General features: G+C 41.2%; 1 protein-coding gene across 8 annotated transcripts; it reads right to left on the bottom strand.

Moving 5' to 3' along the window:
- Nucleotides 1-192: 192 nt before the first annotated feature.
- On the bottom strand, nucleotides 193-22,113 carry DAPL1 (death associated protein like 1). Of its 8 annotated transcripts, none has more exons than XR_015698946.1 (7): nucleotides 21,081-21,463; nucleotides 19,341-19,404; nucleotides 18,096-18,245; nucleotides 17,921-18,008; nucleotides 13,750-13,813; nucleotides 7,373-7,475; nucleotides 193-2,912 (listed from the first exon to the last, which is right to left on the bottom strand). XR_015698946.1 is itself a non-coding variant. In XM_087732976.1 (7 exons), exons 4-7 carry the CDS (start codon nucleotides 18,214-18,216, stop codon nucleotides 12,065-12,067), a joined length of 393 nt encoding a protein of 130 aa, XP_087589102.1. In that variant the 5' UTR covers nucleotides 18,217-18,245; nucleotides 19,341-19,404; nucleotides 19,670-19,737; nucleotides 21,081-21,441; the 3' UTR covers nucleotides 11,919-12,064. The 8 variants fall into 8 exon arrangements, 7 of the variants coding, with proteins under 7 accessions (XP_087589105.1, XP_087589102.1, XP_087589101.1 ...); XM_087732976.1 differs by lacking the exons at nucleotides 193-2,912; nucleotides 7,373-7,475 and adding exons at nucleotides 11,919-12,184; nucleotides 19,670-19,737 and having other exon boundaries at nucleotides 21,081-21,441; XM_087732979.1 differs by lacking the exon at nucleotides 7,373-7,475 and having other exon boundaries at nucleotides 21,081-21,460.
- Between the last annotated feature and the right edge of the window lie 3 nt (nucleotides 22,114-22,116).

The following is a 22,116-nucleotide window of genomic DNA, read 5'->3' as shown; positions in this document are numbered from 1 at the left end:
AATAGGGTTTCACATAATTAATTAAAAAATGAATCCTCCTCACACCAAAAAAGGAAAATGTAGGGACAATCCAAAATACATTTAGAAATAATAGTAAGGGTTTGCTGGGCAAACTATGATTTATTTTCATATGTAATTCATCATGAAAAACTAAATCTGAATTTAACTGCAAAAGAATTATACAGTGCCAGAGCAACCTAGAACGTTTTCTACGCCACGCATGCATTTCACAGGGTGTCCTTCAATGTGTCTGTAAGGGGTACAAAAGGGAACCCATAGATGTGTTCAGAAACGAGTCCCAGGCTTAGATACAAGAGGAGCACCCTCTCAGGAACATCTGACATGATTGCCTTGTATGGAGTTAGGAGCAGAGTAACATGGAGACAAAGCCTCTCAGGGTTACAACAGCAGAGCAATTAGTTATCTCACGCTTCTCCCACTGTGACTTCAGCAGCTTAGTAGCTGAAGACTTGTCCCAAAACAAGGGTAGGATGCTGTGTGCGACTCAGCCAGCAGCTTTTCTTTCTTCCAGTGGAGAATCCTCTTAATCACATTCTCTTCCCTCTGTTTTGCCTATGTGATGAGGCGTATGTCTGGGAAGAAAGGAATTTTCTCTCTCTCAGAGGAAATGTCTTGGTTCTGGCAGCCTTTTATGATTTTGTCTTTGTCTCTGAAATCCGACAAAAAACTGAGCTATGACTCCAGTGTTAGGGGATCTATTCCTCATCAGGTCCAGTGCTCACTCTCTTCCTCTGTAGATGAACCCAGAAGTTTTGAAATAGTATTTACAGTCAATTGGATTTAGGTCCTGCTGTTCCACAGGAAAGCTCAGAATCAAAGTATTTTTAACGAGGCCTTGATTTTATTGCTTCCCTATTTGTCTCGGTAAAGCAATGCTTTTGATACCAGCAACATAAAGATTTTTGCTCTCATCAGTAACTTCCTTTAGGGAAGAATTTAGCCCACAGCTGTTTTTCTACTTTGACTGCTCTGCCCTCTGCTCCTTCCGCTCATTTGTTCAGACGATTTGTCCATTCCCAGCCACTGAACTTCTTCAGCTCTTCCTTTTTTTTTCCTTCTCACAAATGTTAGAGCTGTCCTCAGAGCCTCACCCTTATCATGCAAGCTTCTAGTCGTTTTAAAGTCTTTTGGGTTTTTTTTTTGGAAAACAGGAACCTTAGACCAAGCTGAAATATAATGGCAGCAGCGTTCACTGTCATGCTGGGACTAGGGAAATAAGAAATCAGACTTCTCACTTTTTCTGCTCAGCTTCAGCGTTGTTTATGTTAGCTTGGGCTTCTCATCTTAACCTACGATTTCAATTCTTGGCTTTGGAGGGCTCCTTCAAAGAAGAGAATTTTGTAAATTTTAGGAGCTTCCTTTCAAGGTAGCTGCTTTTAGCCTGTCAGTTTCATTCTCACGCAAAATAGTAATTTGGTAGAAAATTCTCAATTTACTGATTTTAAGAAAACAACTTGTTCTACAACTAGTAGAATCAACACCACCTTATATTCAGTAGCTTTGTGACTGCTGGATTTGCAGATGTCTAAGAAGGTGTAAGTTCTGAGTTGTGTTTTTTGTCTGTAAAAGTAGCATTCATAGTGTCTATGCAGGATGCAGTTATCTGATGTCTCAGTCTGCTTTTGTTGGTGCTGCCACTTTTGCCTAGTGGGAGAACAGTAGCAGGTAGTCTCATCTTGGCTACCTGTTTTCAACTAATACCATTTCACTGAAGTATTACTCTCAGTTGATTTTACTTGAAATGAACCAACTGGTTCTGAAGCTAGCGGGGAAAGAGAGGAATGGGAATGAGTAGGGATTATATATAGGCCTGGTTTCCCTGCGAAACCAGGCTAAAATTTGGTCACGTGGCGTTCCAGGGCACAACAGGAGTGAAGCTTCCTATCAAGTTACGAACACCACCTGTGTCAAACTACTTCACGATCACTACACGCACCAGCTTAGGTCTTGCAGTTGCTGTCCACAGCAGATTCTGCACCGAGCCTCAGTGATTTCACTGGTAACACATCAGAACTTACTGTATTTGTAGTGTTTAATCTCTTATGATACTTGTTTGTCAACAGCTCCCTCAGGTGTAGATGCTACTTTGTGAAAGTGTTAATAGGATAGGTAGTAGAAAATAATAATTGGTGATATCAACTAAAATATTCCAAATGCCATTACATTTATTGCAACCACTTCCGTTAATAATTTGGTCCCTGTGCTCTTTTCTATCCACTGTTTTCCAGCTAGATTTCAATTATTGTCCTTCCCTATGCTTTGCTTCCATTCTGTCCACCTATTCCCAACTCCTTCCATTATGTACTTCTTAAAAAAATTATCGGAACCTGACCTCTGCATACGGTCTGGTCTTGCAGACAGCAGCTTGGAGAGCTCGGCATTAGCGTGTGCTCTTGTCTTGTCCGTTTGTCAGGAGTACGCTTCTGAAAGGTGCGGGGAGGTAGGACAACAAATAAACCTTATCATTTATCATAGGAATTGCTGTTCTAAAGTCAAAGTGAAGGGGGCAGGGACTTACTCTGTGAATATATACTTAGACCTGAATGATTTTCTGTTTAAGTATTACTTTTTAGCCAGAATCCACATAGCTTCATTACACAAAACCAGATGCTGCTTAGAAAAGAAAGAAAAAGATAAGAAGTACATCTCCTACCGCATCCCAGAAGCTGGACTGACAATGAACACAGAAGGCTAAAGCCATTTTAAGTCAGCGGTGAAGTATTGCAAGAGTAGATCTAAGTTACCCAACAAGTTTTCTATTTCATCTGCAGATGAGCATTAATTCCTTATTTAACTTTTGCATGATTTTTTGGAGGCTGTGTGGGAGATTGTGTCTTTTCTGTTGCTCCAGTGAATCAGAAAAACAGCAAGAGATGGGTAGTAAACTTTGTCTGGAATAAGAAAAGAAATGTTGTTATTCAGTCCATGTAGGTGTAATGATCCATGAACACGTGTATAGGCACTGCTCAAAAGACAGCCAACAGCAGACATGCAGCATGAGGAACAAAACCTAGGATACATCTCTTCAAACATGTATTTATGCCAGTAGTCTACAGTCATGAACTGAGAGGGACTTATAGGAGAAACAGAATAGCTGAATAGTGTATTGCAGGTCCCAATAATGTAAGCAGGGACTTACGATTCTACGTGATGCCAAAAGCAGGTCTTCTGCTTTTAGAACAAGCAGAATTTGGATTCCAGCCTTGCTTCTACAGGTCATCTGCAGCATGGTCACACCTCTGAACTCCTAAGGAGCCACTGATACTTGAAATACTGGTAAGGGCCACCAATTAGAAGAATCATATTCATAATGCATTCTGTCTCACTTTCAGCAATAGAACTAACTAACACCAGGGAATCTTTTAAGGGAACGTAACAGACTGAGTATTTAAAAAATTACTCTTGATTACAGGAAACAACAACAACAAAAAGCAATACAATTTAGCAAAAAATGTAGGGTGGAAATTTTAGTGCTCTTTATGTAGCCTCCTGCTTGCAATCCAAAAACCACAGGACAAATCCCCACACTTGTGAGAACTCCTGTTCATCTGGAATTTCTCATGTAGCCCTCTTGTAACTTGGGCAGTTCTAAAGGCAGGGATAGAAAATGAGTGAACAGTTACTCGTTGCCTATACACAAAAATACCTAGATACTAAGAAGTTAGAACTAATGATCTGAAACATTTGAAGGTCTGAACTAGGGAATCTTTTACATGATACACATGGAGTTTTAATTACTGTTCAAGCAGTAAGTGATGATTTGGCTACCTAGACTGCCTATGGATTGTGTGTGCCAAAAATAGCTATATATATATATAAAGCAAAAATATAAATCACTTAAATAAGTGAAAACTGTATACACTTATCTGAAAGAACTGGGTCCAATGATTAAGACCTTTTATCTCCTTAGGTTTTCCTGTCTCTCTGCTCCTTCTACGACAATTTATCTATCATCCATTGACACTCAAGCATTCCAGTTTCTTTACAGAGTCACTTGAAGGAAAAAAATACAATATGATGATAAAATATAATGGTGGAAGCAAAACTGCTGCAAAAGAAGGCAGCGGGAAGAAGACAGTGGCAACATGTCCTAGAGACCAATCTGAGACGAGCCAGAGTTTCTTCTTTGCCCTTTAGGCTCCCTCCCTCTCCTTCCCTGTACCAAAATAACTAATATGAACTGATGCAAAGGGCAGGGTTTGGGTTTGTTTGGGGTTTTTTAGTATTTTTTTAATTTTTCGGGTGTTTTTATTTTATTTTAGTGTATTTATTTAGCACAGAGCATCAGTTCAGAAAATGCACTTTAGAAAATGGAAAAAAGTTTTCAGATCATAAAATTTGAGAAGCTTACTGTATATGAATTATGTGCTCCAACCTGTGGTAAAATCACAGAATAAGGGACACACATGCTTTACATTTGAAGAACTACTAATAGTACTTGTCTGGAAATGAATCCCTATGTGGAAAATACTGAACACAGTAGTAGTTTCAAGGGAAAAAAAGATTTTAAATTGTAGGAAATAATGCCTTATAACACCTTGTACGTCGGCAATCCCCAGGATGTAACAAAAAAAATTGAAAAAATAACCAGTTAATGTCTTGAAAAGCTGGAAGCACTAGAAACATCTATCTGATGAAGAGAGTCATGCAAGTAAGGAGACCTGTGCTTATGGCTAGTAATTTGTGCTGCTTCACTAGTATATTTTCTCTTTATACTTCCATGGCAATAGGTCTGACATCCAGTATTAATTTATGTTTCTGAAGATTCTGTTGGGAAAGACTGTCTCAGAAGAGACCTAAGGGAGTTCTTTGGTTATTACAGTTCGGCTCTGCAAGCAGACTGCTGCAAAGATGAGCGCTACTGAGGTCCTTCTCAGGAACAGGGATTTTTTTTGCCCCACCAAGCTGGAACCAAAGCACGATGAAAACAGTGTGCTTTCACATTTTTGTTACAAATATTAGGGACTGTTCTTTAAAATGAGAATTTATTTTTAATCAGTGAGCCACAAAAGCGAAACACTTTGTGCCTCACTGGCAGTGTTTGAAGGCACAATGCAGACACCGGGCTACTGAAAGGTTGTATGTGAGCTGGGGAAAAGACCAGAAGTGAGTAGTCCTTGTTGCTCCTTTTGAAAGGAAAAGTAGGGTTAATTTAAAAAAAAAAAAAAAAAAAAAAACAACTGAGTTCATTATCATTCTACCGTCCCTACTAGCTTCAAACTTAAAGTTCTTCAATTCGTGAAGTGTAGGCTTATTAGTTTAGAACAGTATATGCATTTAAAAGAGCAGATGCACACAGTATATCCGATTTTGCCAGTCAAATTTCTAAATTCCTTACAGCCAAGGCCTGCAGAGCTTTGGGATATTTTGCCCCCCCCCCCCCCTTTTTTTTCTTCATTACAATTCAAAGCAGCAAGGCCAATACTAAAGGACTAGCAGCTAGAGTTTTCAACATAATTGGAGGGCTCTTCATAACATATTTTAAAGTACTGTCTTTAGAAACCTCAAAAGGCTTTTGTATAGAAGAGTTCAAATGTGTACGCGCTGTGGACAAGCAATTATATGCCTGCCCATCTTTGACTGGCATCCGTGAACAGCTCCAACAAAAATCTCATTCTAAATTTGGCTTTTTGATTTGTTTTACTTTTTAAGGCTGAGATCCATAGAATAAACCAAGTTAAGTTTTCGATTTCAGCTGGTTTTTTAATAGACAATCTTGCTTTTCATTGTTTTTGACGTTTCTTGATAGTAACATATAAAGAACAAACATTTCAGGCTTGTGTAGCTTAAAGACAGCTCAGAGTTTGCTCCAACTCTAACTTTGAAAAAACATACCAAATATGGGAACTTTAAACTAGAAGGAATTTAAGAAAGTTATGAACAATGAAAGTAGAAGGCTGGATTTAAATTTTAGAGTCATTCTTCATTTTAGTGACTGTTCTATTTCAGTATACAGTAAATGCGTATTGTGCAACTAGAATGATGGCTATTATATAAACATTTTTTTATAATAGCTTAGCAAAAGTCTTAATCATTCCTTTACGTAAAAATAACTTCTGAATTAATCACCAGAAGTAAACCCGAAGTACAAGGGCAAAGCACTGTGTATAAATGAAGTCAGTTTCAGAAATTTCATCCCTTCATACAGAACTGTCGAATATGAAATGCTGCATCCAACTTTTCAATGTTGCCTGGTTCATGAAGCAATGAATTTGTTCTGAAGTGACCACATTTAGAAACACAATATGAAAGCATCTACAAAACCAGCAAATCTTAATTAAGCCTGTAATGTTACCTGATACCAATACAGTATGCGCTTTACCCTATGCCTTGTTCTAGGTTTCATTTCCAATTGACTACAGCTGTGAACGCAGGGTGTAGGCAGGATAAGGAACCGGGTAACACTTTCTGTTACCATCAAGTTATGGCCTGTGTATCGTTACAACTTCTAGGGAGTCACGTCCTCTGTGAAATACCACATGATGCTTTCATAAGCTAATCTATTATTTTTTCTTTGAAACTTTTTCAGCAGATTAAAATATACCTCCTTGTAAGAAAATAGCTGTGTTTTCTGCGGCTAGCTGAGCTGACAGAACCTGAATAAGCTGTAGGCATATAGCAACCTCTTGTGGCAAAAATAGTATACACATAATAATTAAGAACTATTGAAATTTCTTAAGCTACTCTTGATGTGAGTCATAAACCTCTATAAAATCTTAAGTGTTAGCAAACAACTGGAGAGTTGGAGAGTCTGTTAGTTGGAGAGTCTCTCTCAGCTGGAGAGTCAGCAACACTCAGGCTTCGGAATCGTTATAGTCCTTCTCTTCGATTGAAGAATGAACTAAACATTGGTAGCCTGTTATGAATGAAGTGCCAGACTGAAATCTCTGTTAACAAAATTATCTAAAAGTATTTCATTAAAATTCAGCAAGAGTGGAATAAAGGCCAAGAGTAGAATCCGTGGCCAGGTTTGACAAGAATAATAAACATGCTATTCTGTTGAATCGTTGTTCTCAGCGTGATACTGCTGGATACAGGGAAAACTGACTGGTTTCACCGGGGAAGTCAAAGTGCCTTTAGATTTTACAGTAGCTGAGCAAGACCAAAAACAGTTAGAGTACATGCCTGGTTCAATAATGTGTCTGCAGAACGCTGGCATAGCAGCAGCCCTTCAGCTGACAGCGGGGAAGACAAGAAACAGTCAGGCAATGCTGAAGGAAGGCAAAGCAAATGGAACCCTGGTATCTGCAGAGAATCCCACACCACCTACCCTCTTCAAAACGATTTAACACAAGCGGTCCGAAATCATGAAGTGGAGATTCCTCCAGCTGAGCTGATCAGCTGCACATACCTGTCCTGCTCACACTCAGTAGGAGAGGATGGTCTAGGAGACGCGGGAAGGGAACAGGAGGAGCGGCAGCATGTTGAAACAACGGTCCTCACGGACAGCGAGGCTTTCAAAACCAAGAGGTGTTTTATGGTGAACCTGATATGGGAGTTATGCACCACAGGAACAATCACAATACGAGTATCACAGATGACACCAATTAGACCAAGGAATTTCTTTTTTTACATTCTAGAAATATACTCTTCTACCACTGAAACTAAAGATGAGCTCAGTAAATGCGTGGGCTTCTGTGCGTACCAGTTACCAGATTGGGTGTTGTACACCAAGGAGAGGTTACTGTGCGTGAAATGATTTGCAAATCTGTGCGTACTACTTCGAGAGGAACAGGCTGAACAAGTATATCTTGGAAGGGACAGAGGCTTTAAACAACAGTTAATATTTATTTATTAAGTCTTCTGTTATAGTTCTCTTTTACTGTAACTTCCCAGATTTGCCACATGTAATTTCTTTGCCGTCTCATCTGCTGCAGCTTCATGCAAGAGCCAGAAATCCCATACTCTCAATTCAGACCTCAGCCTGTACCCTGAACAGCACGTACTACAGTTCATTCCAGACCAGTTAAAAGTTGCACACTGCCAAAATCCCAAACAGCCCTGTCAAGCACAACCCAACCTGGGAGCGTCAAGTGCTTAAAGGCAGAGACTCTCCCTTGCCCAAGAGGGGATGCATCGCTGCAGAGAAGTCCTGCAAAACATGCATGTCTGACTCAGGCCGTCAAACAGAATGTGTGACATTATCAAGTCTACCAGCATGATGAACCAATCAACATCTATGAAATCTGTTCTCACTGCTTTCATTGCCACTTGGCTTCAGTCATTCCCATCTCTGTAAGGTGTTTTGAGGTCTACAGATAAAATCAACTGCATATTAACCAACACTGCGTCCATCAAAATGATGAAATAAAGATCGACAGAAGAAATAATTTCCTGAAACCATGCCATTCTTGTGGAATGCCTACATTGTTTGTAATAACCCTCAAGAAGCCTGAAAATAGGCTTCCTGCAAGGTTTTGGTTTTCCTAGCAAACCAACTGTACTTGTTCCTTGTGTTCTGAATTTAGCTGTAGTTCATATTTAAATAATGAAAGCAAAGTACTAAATTAGGACTTGAGCTAAATAAAACAAACTCCCTAAAACAGAAGACGCAAGCGATTCATCATAGTATCATCAATGATGGTGCCAACACACACTAAAATGACATGCAGAATGGAGGGCACAAGCAGGATGAAAAACTAAGTTGTCTATTATTTAGAAGTTCAAAAATCAGTTTTAGCTCCCTATTTAGCTCTTGTTATTAAGAATACTGTTATAAGCAGGACACCTTAATAAATAGAAATGAATTAGAGAAAATAACGCACCTGACAGTGCATCTGTCAAAATACAATAGGTACAAGACTGACTGACTTGGTTGAAAGGAGAGTGCTCTTAATTATAAAATATATTTAAGCAGAAGAGTTTAGTTTGTTCTCTATACAAATCCTTCAGATTCCCTCCAAAGACTAGTAAGTGCTGTTGACACAAAAAGCAAGTATGAAACACTACTTGTAATGCCACCGCAGGGGACAACATCCTACAGATGTTGTCTGGAAATGAAACAGATCCTTTGCCAGGATTTCTTGCTCCGCAAGGTATGTGTTAAGAGCGGAAAAGGAGCTTGCACCTGCTTTACATTTAGTAAAACTATGAAACTGAGTTTATCAAAATTAGACCTCCCGATTTCTTGTTAGGTCCTCTTTTTACACCTGAAATTTTTTTACAGAAGTAGAACATGGACGATACTTTACATTAAAGCAGGCTTTCTGCTTGGCTGTTTGGAACGAGTATACCATCACTCCAGACACGTTCTGTATGTATACAGACCCTAGGCACGGCTGCAATACATGCATGGATTCGTTTTTCCAGGCCTGATGCTTCTCAGAAGCATCTGCTGAGCCTACGCTGCGTAACTCTCGTTTGACGATACAGTAGGCACTATAATTCCAGAACTTGAGTTACTGAATATACTCCATTCATCGATATAGTATTGAACTTGCTAAATGTGCACTGCACAGAGTGCTATACAGGACCTTTTAAACAGAACTATTACATCCATAAGCAATGACTCTATGACTACCTGATTTATGTCACAAAAGTAATTTCCTATAGCTACCTTCTGCATTGAGCATGCCATCTCTACCCTGAACATACTGCTTTAAACAGTTTAAATAACATTAAAAAACCCCAACCAACTGAACAAAAAACCCCTGCAAAATCAAATAAGGAACTAACAGAAGGGCAGTCAGATCCTTTGGTTTATTCGCTGCCACTTGCAGCGATGCTAATGTGATGTCACAGCGTGGTGTTCCCACAACTGCAATGATGAAGGCACTGCAAGAACAGGTCCAATTCCCACCGAGCCATTTGCACACCGCTAGGATAGTAATATTTCCAACCGCTCTAGGGATGTAGGACAGAAATAAGGATCCCAGGTATCTCCATGCCCACAGTATTTGAGTAGCTCCTCGCAGCAGGGTACAACTTACCACAGTTACCCATTCCTGTAGTGTGCCAGGATACGTCCCATCCCTTCCAGGCACCAGGAAAGGGTGTTCAACTGGTTTCTCCACTCAGGTACGTTAAGCACAAACTGGCAGGAACAATGGGGTGTCTAGTTAATCCAGCATCCAGGGGAAGGCTGGCTATGACTTGGGAAAAGACAATCCTTTTCCTACAAGATCTCATTTCGCATTAAATCCTTGGCCAGAATATAAATAAATTCTCGGAAGCAGATTACTTCATAGAAAGTAATGTTCATTAAGGCCCTCAGAATCAGATCCTATAACTTTTCACTAGTCATTGATTTTCTTCAGAAACAAAAGGGGTAAAGATTAGAATTATACAGATTTTATTAATATTCTTTTGGTAGGGAGCATCTATTAGCCATTGACATGTTGGAGTGCACGGTTTGGCCTTGACGGCATGAATAATCGTTTCACACATGACGGACAGCTTTAACTCAAATCATGTTTCATCGCTTACATTCATATTGATATTCATTTATATACAGTCAGCCTGGGGAACAGAAAGTGTGCTACGTATGATGTAAAAGCAGAACTAGCTGTTTTCCAAATCCTGTGCCTACAACCTAAATATCCATAAAGTATATTGCTGTTGTTGTCCAGGGTAACAGTGACAATACTTTACAAGTAGCTACCAGTCAGTTAAGGAACATAGGAGAAAAAACAGTCTTCTTCATAGGAGCAGCACTATTTTAATTTTTCCTACTTATTCAAGGTGTAACTGAATTATTTATTGCACATACTATGGATTTTATGGATGGATGAAATGAAGCAGACATTCATGTTACATGGTAACACTAATTCTGGGTAATCCACCTGGGATCCCTCTATTTAAGTGGGAGTGTGTTTCATACGTTTGTAGTAGATTTCCACTGTAGTCATGTGGAAAGCACACTATAAAAAGAAGCCTCATTGACAATATAAACATTTTTGAGCATCACCTTTCATATTAAGTCTATTTGGACTTCTTGACTACAATTTTAGTGGCATATTCACCTGCAATCACTACCTTAAAAAAAAAAAAAAACAAACAAAAAAACCAAAACACCAGAACAAATACAACCAACAACAAAACCCCCAACAGTCCCAGCAGAATGAAATTCAGAGCAAGAAGTCAGCTGAGCTACCCAACCAACTAGCAGCAGTAGGAGAGTATTATCCTCTGGGCTGGGCAGGACCGACTACTTCTCTTGTCTTTTGCTGACAGTGTAAGCAGGCAAGGCTCGAGGATACTGCCTCTACCTGTATTTACAATTGCTCCTCCCCATTATTAAGCTTGACCCCTCAAGACCCTATTACTACCAGCCCATGCTCAGCCTCATCGCTTTTCAGCCTCATATCCCATTTGGCCGTCCTTAAACTCCATATTCCGCTCACCGCATTCTCTGCCCCTTGCCTCCTCCCTCCTATCTGCCCGCTCATCCCAGAGGCTCAGCTCCCAGGTCAGGTACTTCCCGCGCTCACCCTCCCCAGCCCCAAAGGCGCTTGCACAAACAGACCATTTTCACTTGGTTCTTCCTACTGTCTGCATCCCAGCAGAGGAGCTGGATTTCCTTACAGAAAGCAATGCAAGGAAAAAGTATTTTTTCTGCTGTCTGGAAATCCTCCCCAGGACTTTCTGAAGTTTCTTATTATGCTGTAAGCCTAAGGCATATATTCAGCATGGAACACCTCGGCCTAAATTAAAACAAAAACCATGTCTTTCAGTTGTGACCTGCTTTCTTAGGATCATGTTCGCTTCAGCTTTGCTATCATTAAATTAAAAAAAAAATTAAAAAAAAATAGGGCTGACAGTTTCCAGTACTACAGTCAAAATTCACACAGTAAGTGAAGCTGTTAGACTTCTTGGCATTGAGTAATTACTGTATCCTAGTTAAACCAGGTTAGACAGAAGCCATGATATTTTAATAAATCCCAAGTACATTTAGTAACTCTTCTTACAAAGTATTTTATTGTCAGTAACAGAAATACAGTAAGATAGAAGGCACACAGCTTTTGACCATTTTACCACAGTGTGCTAAGTGCTATTTAGAATAGAAACTCACTTTTAAGTAAACATGAGTATTTTAATGAGTATCTTAACATTTCCGTGGCTGTTGAATAATGTAAATTCTTTTAGGCAGTATGAACTTCTCCAAGGCAGGCCGTGGCTTTTGGTGAGCCACTTGTAATGCTGCTGCATGAATTTTGTGGCTCATCTGTAACATTAAAGGGGAAGGAAAAAAAGTTGTGATAGAATATAGCTTTTTTTGCTATTCTCTTCCTAAATTCCATCATATGAAAGTAGTTTAAAAACAGTAATAAAACCTAACTCCACAAAAAGTTCAAATGATCAATACATAAAACTCATGGTGACTGGACATTTCATTATAATTTCTGTTTTCAAAGTGTTATTAGCCTGACTACCTTCAGTGAACTATTGATTTTTTTTTCCTCCCTTTTTTTAGCAGTTCATAGAATGAGCTGTCAAGATAAGGAAAGCAGAGCAAACAATCAGTATGCCAGAGGTAACAGTAAGTTGCTTCAAATTCTTATTTTCACAGATTCAAATCATCATCATTACAGGATCTAATTATTACTTCTTAAACTACTGAGGAAGCTTCATGTATGAGATTCTGGAAACCAACAGGAGAAGGAAGTGGTAGGCCAGAACAGAGGAGATGGGGACAAGTGGAAGAGAAGCAGGATGAGTTGTATCTGTTCTCCTTAACAAGCAAGTCTAAGCATGAATTCAAGATCTACATACTAAAGCTATAATCACATCTGCTGATAAAAGGCTTATGTTGAAATGATGCAACTGATGTTTTACCAAGCTCTATGGATGAGAAACTCTTGTATGCTTCAGAATCTAAAGACTGCAAGTATATGAAAGATAGATTGTAACTGTCAGATCTTCAGATTAGCATGCAAATTAAAAAGCTGCTTGTTAAATCAGCTCTTGCAAAGTGTAGGTGTAGGAGTCTGCATCAACAGCCTAACAAGAGATACTGGACAGTAGTTGTAAGCATAATGATGAACAGAAGGGTCCATCAACAGCTTTGCAACGCAAAATTTTAAATGATCTTGTAGTATTTCCAAGGGAGAAGTGAAGAAGATGCTTGACTACCTCATGTCAGGCCTCAGGTGAAATAGCTGCATATGCGGCAACAGTGGAATATGCTGTGCCTGTTGTCTCCGGGATCACTTACAGTAGTGTGACGTTAGCTTACCGTCTTGGTATCCACTGTGCGCAGTCAGTGACACCACCCACCTCCTTCGAGAAGCTATCTTTTCACTTCTCTAAGTCGGACCCTTACAGAAGTTAACGCTATTTCCACAGCGGGATAAAGAACTGAAGACTAGGTTTTGTTCTGGGTTGTAATCACAGGTCTGCCACAAACTTACTACGTCACTGACAATTCTTCCTGACATTTCAATAAATCTAAATCAACATACCACTTTAAGAAAAGGACACACCTTAATATCTTGCTGTACTTTCTGTAACCGGTACACATAATTACCCTGGGGCTACTTAGTGTTAAATAGGAATGGAATCAAACATAGCAGAAAAAGGAGGGAAGGCTAGTTACTTTTTAGCCATCTAGCATTTCAGCCACACAACTGCTAAAGAAATAGATCATCTCAAGAGTATTTAGTGGTAGGTGAGAAACCTACAAATGTCAGCAGTTTAAGGAAAGTTCTCTTTTTGATTTCTTTTTTTTTATGTTTAGCTTTATGGAGAAGCCCTGACAAACACACATCTTATTCTTCCAGATGTACTTACTTTGCTCAGCACTTCTGCTAGCAAGACACTCATGTTCTGAGTTTTTGAAAAACTGGCAATAGCACTGTAAAGGAAAAGAAAAAGGTATTTAGCATTTCCGTCTCACAGGAACACTTGTCACTTTCATTTTTCAGACATAATACAAAACATTTTGTAATAGAAATTCAGGTTTTGGAGCTAAATCCTTTAATCACATTAAAGACTATATGATATTAAAAAAAGGTCCGCTGCCTCAGAATAGAACAATGAAAATCTGTGTTGCAGGCTGTTTTATTTAGATACAGTTTTATACAAAAAAATCTGTATATAAAATATTCTTAAATATCTCAAAAGGGACTTTTTTTTGTACACCACGGAGTAGCTTCACAGAAGCTGAGCACTGATATCCAGAACTACAAAATTTGACTTCGTAATTTTCTTGATTCCAATCTAGACCCACGAAAAAAATTCACCCTCTGCCTTTGGGGAATGTTTCCTTTGACAGCAGTTTGTCACGCAAGAACTTTTTGCGCAAGATTATTCCATTAACCGCTCCATATGCCAATGAAGAACAGTCATGTTACCAATGTTCCACAAATAAACAATCCGTGGATAGGAAATAATTTAGTTTAGCAACAGGAAGAACTGTGGAGTGCACATTCTTCTGATAATACCATTATTTGCAGTCACACCTCTGTAGCTTAAAACGGAGTCAAGAAAAATCATTACTACCCTTACCCATGGAACCAGATAAGTTAAATGTGACTCTTGAAAAAGCAGATACTGCTTTGGTTAAGTTAATGATTCTGCGGATCAGGCCAGACACATTTCCTACTGAAACTTCAATTTAGCAATCGATAGTTTGCCACACTGACAAATATAAGTCATTCAAGATCTGTTTATGCCATCAGATAACTATAACTATGGAAAAGACAGCAGCAAAATTACACCCAGACAACTAGCAATCAATGAAAATAAAAACCTTCTAACTCCAGAAAAAAAACACAAACAAAAAAAAAAAACCCAAGTCAAATTATTAAACAACAAAAACTCAAGAACACACCAAACTGAATCGTGTCTCTTAAATAATGAGGTATAGCCAAACGTAATGTATTGTCAGAAAACTGTCAGGCAGGCATCTAGTTACTAGCATCATACATTACATTCTATTATGCCATACATTACACAACTTTAGAGCAAGCATGCTTTTTTTTTTTAGAACTAAATCTCAAAGCTCAGCTCCTGCCAAGACCAACCTCAGCTCTGAGTAGCCACTTTAAGCTATGACAGTGACTTTGAGCCTCTCAGATAATCTCATCTGAATCAGAAACTTAGAGGCAAGAAGTCTGTGTGTGATAGCTACTAAACTACATCACAAACTTCTATGATTGCAACCTGACAATGAAATCCATCATCCCAACAAGGTATGTATACTATATGGAGTAACCATTGATTCTAGCGCAGAGAACTAGTAAACGGGAAAGAAGTCAGTGTTACTGGCTCAGCTGTGTTCCAAAAATTCTGTTTTTGGTTAGTGTCCTCCAAGCCAGTGAGCCAACACACAAATAAAAACCTACAGTGGTGACTTCTGTAGCCTGCCAAGAGATAGCATCAATATGTCAGCGTTAAATATGGCTAAACCCAGTTAATTTAAAAGTCATCCAGCTGATTACAACATTTTAGAGGAAAATAAAAATAATAAAATCACGTCTTGGTCCAAAAACCGAGTTCATCTGTCAGTCTAGTCACAAGCCTCCCTTTTAACTCCTGGCAAAATAATCTATTTCACAATGATGTTACTAGATTACAGTACTTGGTAGTGACTGTCAGACACTGATACTATGATTGCAATGTACACATAGACATTCAACTAAAAAGGAAGCCTTCTTGACAGCAGCTAAAGATATTCAGAAACACCAGAGGTAAATCTGTTCATCAAAAGTAATACAGGCACCTTAAACCTCTGTGTGGAAAAAAAAAAAGTGGGAATCAGAACAAAGTCACCTGGACTACTTACCTACCCTGTCTAATCCAGGCTTTTTAAATGGTTACCTGGGTACCACAGAAACTCCATAATATAGGCAGCTCCTTTCTTGTAAGTAAAAAGTAACTGATGTCCCTAAATCCCCAGCAGTGGAAGGAGTAATGCACAACTTTCAGGATAATTCCAAGATATGCTTTAATAAAGACTTGATTCTAGAGCTCCTCCCAGTTTGCACAGGCCTCTTCAGCGCGCCCAGAGCAGGCTATCATGAGGACAATACAAAGACTGCTGTTCAGAATAGGGAGTTCTGTTCTTAAGAGATACAACAGAATATTTAATCTTGTTTTGTTTCAGTTTATTTTTATGCATAAAACTAGTCCGAAATTGGGACTGCAGGAGAGGCATCTACATCCAGACAGAAATCAGAGCCCACTGCTACAGGTAAAAATATGTGCTTACAAATGCTTTTTCATAGCAAGATGATAAAGTCACTTTTAAAACAACAACAGATGTGTTTCCTACCCATACCGAATGAAGTAATGCTCAACAGTTTCCAAGGGAAGAAGGAATTCCAGGCTGCCCTTATTCTAAAGGGAATGAAACCCCATCTCCTGCTTTCAAGAGTCTACAAGATCAGACTGTGCTCTCCTCTTGGAGCTGGGCCACTGAGCAGCAAAAATTTAAAGTTTTAGAGGGCTAGGAAAAAAGTGTATACTAGGTGCAGGAGCACTCATTAGAGAAGGATATCCAAGTTCCAGTGTCAGCTTACACATTATTTTGAACACTGACAAAAGGGATAAAGGTATTAAATGCACATGAGTTACAATGCTGAGTGGAATTTTAGACCCACCTCCCCAAGCACAGTACTTTAACCATTACATTTTGTCTTATCCCCACAAATCTCACGTCTTTTTCTGTGAGTCTTTTTTCTGTGAAACTTAAACAGGAAGCACCTAGCTCACTGGTGAAGGCAACTGACACAGCAAGGTATGTACCAGTTTGAGCTGACAACAGGCTAAAATTCAGGTCTTCCATTTCCTCACAAATATCCTAATCATCATGTGGAGGAGGATATGTACACCACTTCCTCGCACAGCAAGGTCATAGCTATCAGGACACAGCAGATTCGTTCCAAGAGCAAATCACTGGATTGGGCTCCTTTGAACAAAAACCTTAGCGTCACATTGACAGGTTTCTGAAGGCCACAGCAATTATGAGGGCTGCTAGGTACTCGGCAATAACTGTGCAGTTCTCGATATGCCCCAAAAGAACTGCAGGCTCTTAAAGGGAACTTTTTGTGCAAAAAAGAAGGTATGTGGTGAGATAAGGAGCATACAAACTGGGTGGCCACTGGGAAAGTTTAAAATTGCAACAGAAGCAAAACCCTGAGTGTCTGAATCCTATTTAGGCATTGTATTCCATTTAGGATTTGGACTCTAATGCAATTTCAGGAACACCACAAGTCATTAAAATTTTACCCTCTTATCCTTATATTGGTGAACTTCACTTTTTGCTAAGTGATATTTATGAAAAGTGCATAGACTTTAGAAAAGCATTCAGTCTTCATTTGAAAAAGCTGGAAGAAAATATTTGTTTTGATGACCACTTCAACCAGTCACTGCTACCTTATTCAAAAGCAGAAGCATGCCTTCATTTTAGGGCAAAATAGCTTGAGTAACCTTATGAAGTAGAAAACAGAAAAAGCCAAATTACATTTCAGATTGAAATAGGAGATACAGCCTGTACAGGAGATAATAGACTCTTTGTGGAGGGTAGGAGATGTGTGTTTAATTTCCTTCAGAATGAGGACATGAAATGCATTCCTATTTCACTGGGAACTGTTTAACCGTTACTTTATTAGGTACAGGTAGGCAACACATAGTTTTAATTTCTGTTCCACAATATATGATGATAAAGAAGAGATTCAGCCTTTGTCTTTCATTGCAAGGCATTGTCCTTAGGTTTTGAAGTTGGAGGGGGGCGGGGGGTGTTTGTTTGGGTTTTTTTGTTGGGTTATTTTGGGTTTGGGTTTTTTTTGGTTTTGAGTCAATGATTACCTCAAAGTTGCCTTTTACCTATAAATTGCACAAGTTAATTTAAGAATTAAACTCTTCAGAGATCAAGAGTTGTCTTTGTTTTCAACCTTCAGCCCATTACCTATGAACTTTAACTATGGGGCAGGGGGGAAGAAGCCCTGCAGTGCAATACCTTGGTTTTTCTTTTCCTGGAGGCTTAGCATTTTTCTCAACAGGTCCATTTTCTTGCTTTTTAGACACTCTCATACCTCCAGCTTTGACTGCAAGAAGAAAATACAATTTATGTAAAAATATCTACAGAATTACATACTACATTACGTACACTTAGAGAAGAAAAAAATACTTACACCCCAGATAATTGTTAATGAGAAATGATCTTTCAGTATTTAACTCTATGCTTCGCTTTTGAACACACACATACACAGAAGTAAGCCAAAGAGATCCAACAAAGACTTCAAACTTCTGCATCACGGCATACTCAAATCAACTTCCAAATCCTATAATCAAGAAGTCAGAGGGGTTTTGGTCACTGCTAACTATACTAAATCTCAACATCTTATGATGTTAATACGCGCCATTATGTTAATATGCCCCACAATCTCAGATGCAATAGTTTCCATTTTAAATTTAAAAAAGCAAAACAAACCAACCAACCTCTAAACACTTTCAGGTTTTTGAACAATGTCACTAACAGCAATAAAGGTTTTGTGATTTGATCAAGGTATTCTCGAATAAACCTAATAATGCAGATAAGAGCCAGCTGCATACTTATCCTGTACTCGTGTTCTAACATGTTTAATTATACTATATTAAGATATCTGCCAATCACAAAATCAATTAGCACTAATTAAGCTACAGACGACCTAACAATAACAATTTAAGTTCTGAAGCCTGTCAGAAAATTCAATTCTGAACAAAGAACCTGTAAAGTTATCTAAAACATCTTGCTGAAACATCTTTCTCCCTGTTCACGAGGGTATTTTCAGTTTTCAATCTGTGAGAGTAAGAAAGAACAAACTTAGTATGCATTTCTCCTTATTTTGAAGAAGTTGCTTCATCTCACAGCAAGGTTCCTATTCTTATCATGAATAATCAATGCTAGAGTTTTCAAACTCAAACATTTGGGGGCGGGAGTGAATAGGGAATGGAGAAAAGTTTCAAGAATTACTCAGCTAAACAGCATGAGAAACGTATTTGGCCATTTTCGGGGGAGCAGATGTGTCCATCTGTAACTAACACCCATTTTTTATCAAATCTGACTACTCGCCTTTTATTTCCTCATTGCAGGTTTAGTTTTAGAAACAAGAATTCTCCTACAGTCATGTCCAAAGCAGCCTTACAGTGCTAGAGTTCTGCAATATCTAGACTTAGCTTTTCTTTTCTTTTCAAAATTACATACATACAGTTAATTACACTGCTGTATAAGCAGCAAATGAACTGCCTAGCCATCTTACAGCTGCAAATACGCTAGAGATCTAGACTGAACCAAATTCTTTTGGGAGTCTAACTGCAAAATGAGAAGTCTCCTCTGAAATGGAAGTGTCGACCGTTTTCAATTATCTACCAGTAAAGAGAATCAAGATTCTAAATACCCTCAGCTCACAAGATGTGAAACTCTTTCTCGTCTTTGTAAGCGGGAGATAACACGAGAGGCACCTTTAAACAAGAATGACAAAGGATTAAAAAAAACAAAAACAAAACCCCACATACACAAACACCCTGGAATATTTCAAGATCTTAGACTGATGTCTTCTTGACATCATCTTCCCTTTATAACACGTTCATCCAGAACACCAGTGGAAGTTATCCCAAGTATTCTTCCACAGCTTATTAGGTGCTTAGATTTTGGGGCTTTTTAGCAATGAGTCAAACAGCAAATAGGAACTCAACTAAAATTTTGGAAGTAGATAAAAAACCATACCTGAACCTAGATCCATGACTTTTGGTTTGGGACCTTCACTAAGCACACGTGTGCAGGACTGGTGATTTCTAGATACAAGCATTTTTTATAGTTTTAATTTAGCAGGGTGAAGAGATCCAGACACACAGGGAGGCAAAGATATTTTAACACTATGAAGCTTTACAAAAAGCATGAGGGGGAGCTGGGGTGTTGGGAGGGTGGGCGGGAAGGAGGGAGATACCCAAAATGGGAAAAGATATTTAAACACTAAGTGGCCAATCAGGAATTGCATCTACTGCCAATAAGCCCACAGAAGAAAGTTATTTTTAATGATTAGAAATAACGCAGGACTCATTTCAATCTTTTCACTGACTTGAAAATAGCTGCTACTAGCAGCTGTCAAACCTGTTCAGACACATCCATGGCAGTGGAATAGTTAAATACGGATGCTTCTGGAATGCACCAGAGAGCTGTTTTGTAATTTGGGTTTTTTTTGAAGCAATTAAGAGAGATGTCAAAATTTTAATATAGAGTTCAATTTTTTGATTTTGGAAGTGCCCCATAAGCCATGTAATCTAACAGTTCAGAACTAAGTGCCTAAATCTTTACTAAGAGAAAGAAAGAAAATCCCATTTCTCTCCCTCCCCCCCCAAAAAAAAAACAACAAAAGAACAACAACAACAACAAAAACCCAAACTGAAAACAAAGGCACTGAGCTCTACTGAATCCTGAGGTTACTTATGGATACTATGGTCAGAATAAAGGTGTCCACCTTCAACCTTTGTTCACTAAGTGCACAGCTGAAACAACTTACTCCTGCCATCCCTACTCCTCTGCCGGAGATGGGCACCTCCGCTGCAGTGACAGATGAGCCAGGTAAGACAGACAAGTTTACTGTCATGCAAATTAGGAAAAACCAGTACCTGCACCAGGTCACCGCAGTGGTTTAAAGGCCCTTTCAGGTGCAACTCAACCGTCCCTGCCACGCACAGAGACCCACAAAATCCAGGGAAGGACTAGAGACAAGTGAAGCTGAAAAAACTACTTGCATCACAAATTCATGTACAAGCATGCTTAAAAAAAACCTTTCGGGAACACAAAGCAGATTTTCGGGGCACGACGAGACACACGAGTTCTGCCTGGTGCTCTGCAGGCCACAGCTGCTGGTACCAAAGCGGGGCCCGGGCTGAGCCGCGGCCGCGCGCCGCCGCGCAGGCTGCAGCCCCAGCGGCTCCCGCGCGCGCCCAGCCGCGCGGACACCAAAGCCGGGACGGACGGACGGACTGACGCCGCCGCGGCGCTGCGCGCCTGGCTCCGCACCGTCAGCCAACAGGCAACCAGAGGAGCCGACTACCGCCTGCACGCAGCTGCGGTTTCTCCAACGACCCGAGGCACGCATTTAAACGCTAAGTATTACATCGTTACGCATCACCCGTGACGTAGCGCAGTGGTTAGAGCACCCCGTGGAACGCTCATCAGCCCGAGCTCGTAGCACCGTTCAGTCCGATGAAGAACTCCCTGGGGCGGGGGGGTCACGTTGCGATAGGGGGCGAGGAATAAGACTGGAACGCTAAAAAAAGTATTTCCCCAGAGCACGGGGACCCGTTTCTCCCCCACTGCTTGCTGCCGCATTCCCGGCTCGGAGCGCAGCCGCGCCGCCCCGCTCGATCGGAGCCCACGCCGAGCGGCTCCCGCGTGCCTCGCCCGCAGCGGGCGCGCCCAGCGGCGAGGCGCGGCGCCCGGGTGAAGGGGAAGCGGCTGGGCACCGCAGCCCCGGGCTCCTGCCCGCACCCGGGCCGGCTGCGGCTGCACGGGCGCTCCGCAGCGCTCCTCCCGCGGGAGCTCCGGCCCCACGCCCTGCCAGCGGCGGCGCCGGGGGGGGGGGGGGGGCGGGGCGGCCCCCACCGGTCCCGTCCGCCCGGGCCCTCGCTGCCGGCGCCGCTCCGCAGCCCCTCAGGCCTCGGGAGGGGCGGACCGGAGCCCGCAGGTGCGGCAGCGCCGGCTGCGGCGGGGCAGCGCGGCCCGTCCCGGGAGCTCCGCGGACGCCAGGCGCTACCGGGAGCCGCGTTTGTCGAGAACGGCTGATGTCGGGGGTCGCGCCCCCTCAGCGACCCGCCAAGCTGCCCCCGGGGCCGTCGCCGCACGGCGGTCCCCGGGCACGGGGGGAACTGGCTCGGCTCGGCTCCCCTCCCCTCCGCTCTCGGCGGGTGCCGGCGCCCGGGTGCCGCCCGCCCGCGCCAAGGAGAGCGGCGGCGGCCGAGCGGGAGCGCCTCTCACGCCGCGGGCCCAGCCCCTACCTGCGGGAGGGCGCCTGCCCAGCGGCGGGAACGGCGACGCGCGCCTCCGCCGCGCCATGGCGGGGCGAGGGGGCCGCAGCGCCCTGTGCGGGCGGGGGCGGGGCGGCGGCGCCTGAGGCGTGCGGGAGGCGGCGCGTGGGCGTGGCGGGCAGGCCGGCCGTCGGTCGGTCG

The sequence above is a fragment of the Nipponia nippon genome, unplaced genomic scaffold (genome assembly GCF_047370975.1).
Source record: "Nipponia nippon isolate SJK-2023a ecotype South Korea unplaced genomic scaffold, ASM4737097v1 scaffold_5, whole genome shotgun sequence".
NCBI lineage: Eukaryota > Metazoa > Chordata > Aves > Pelecaniformes > Threskiornithidae > Nipponia > Nipponia nippon.
This window is presented reverse-complemented; position numbering and strand designations above follow the sequence as displayed.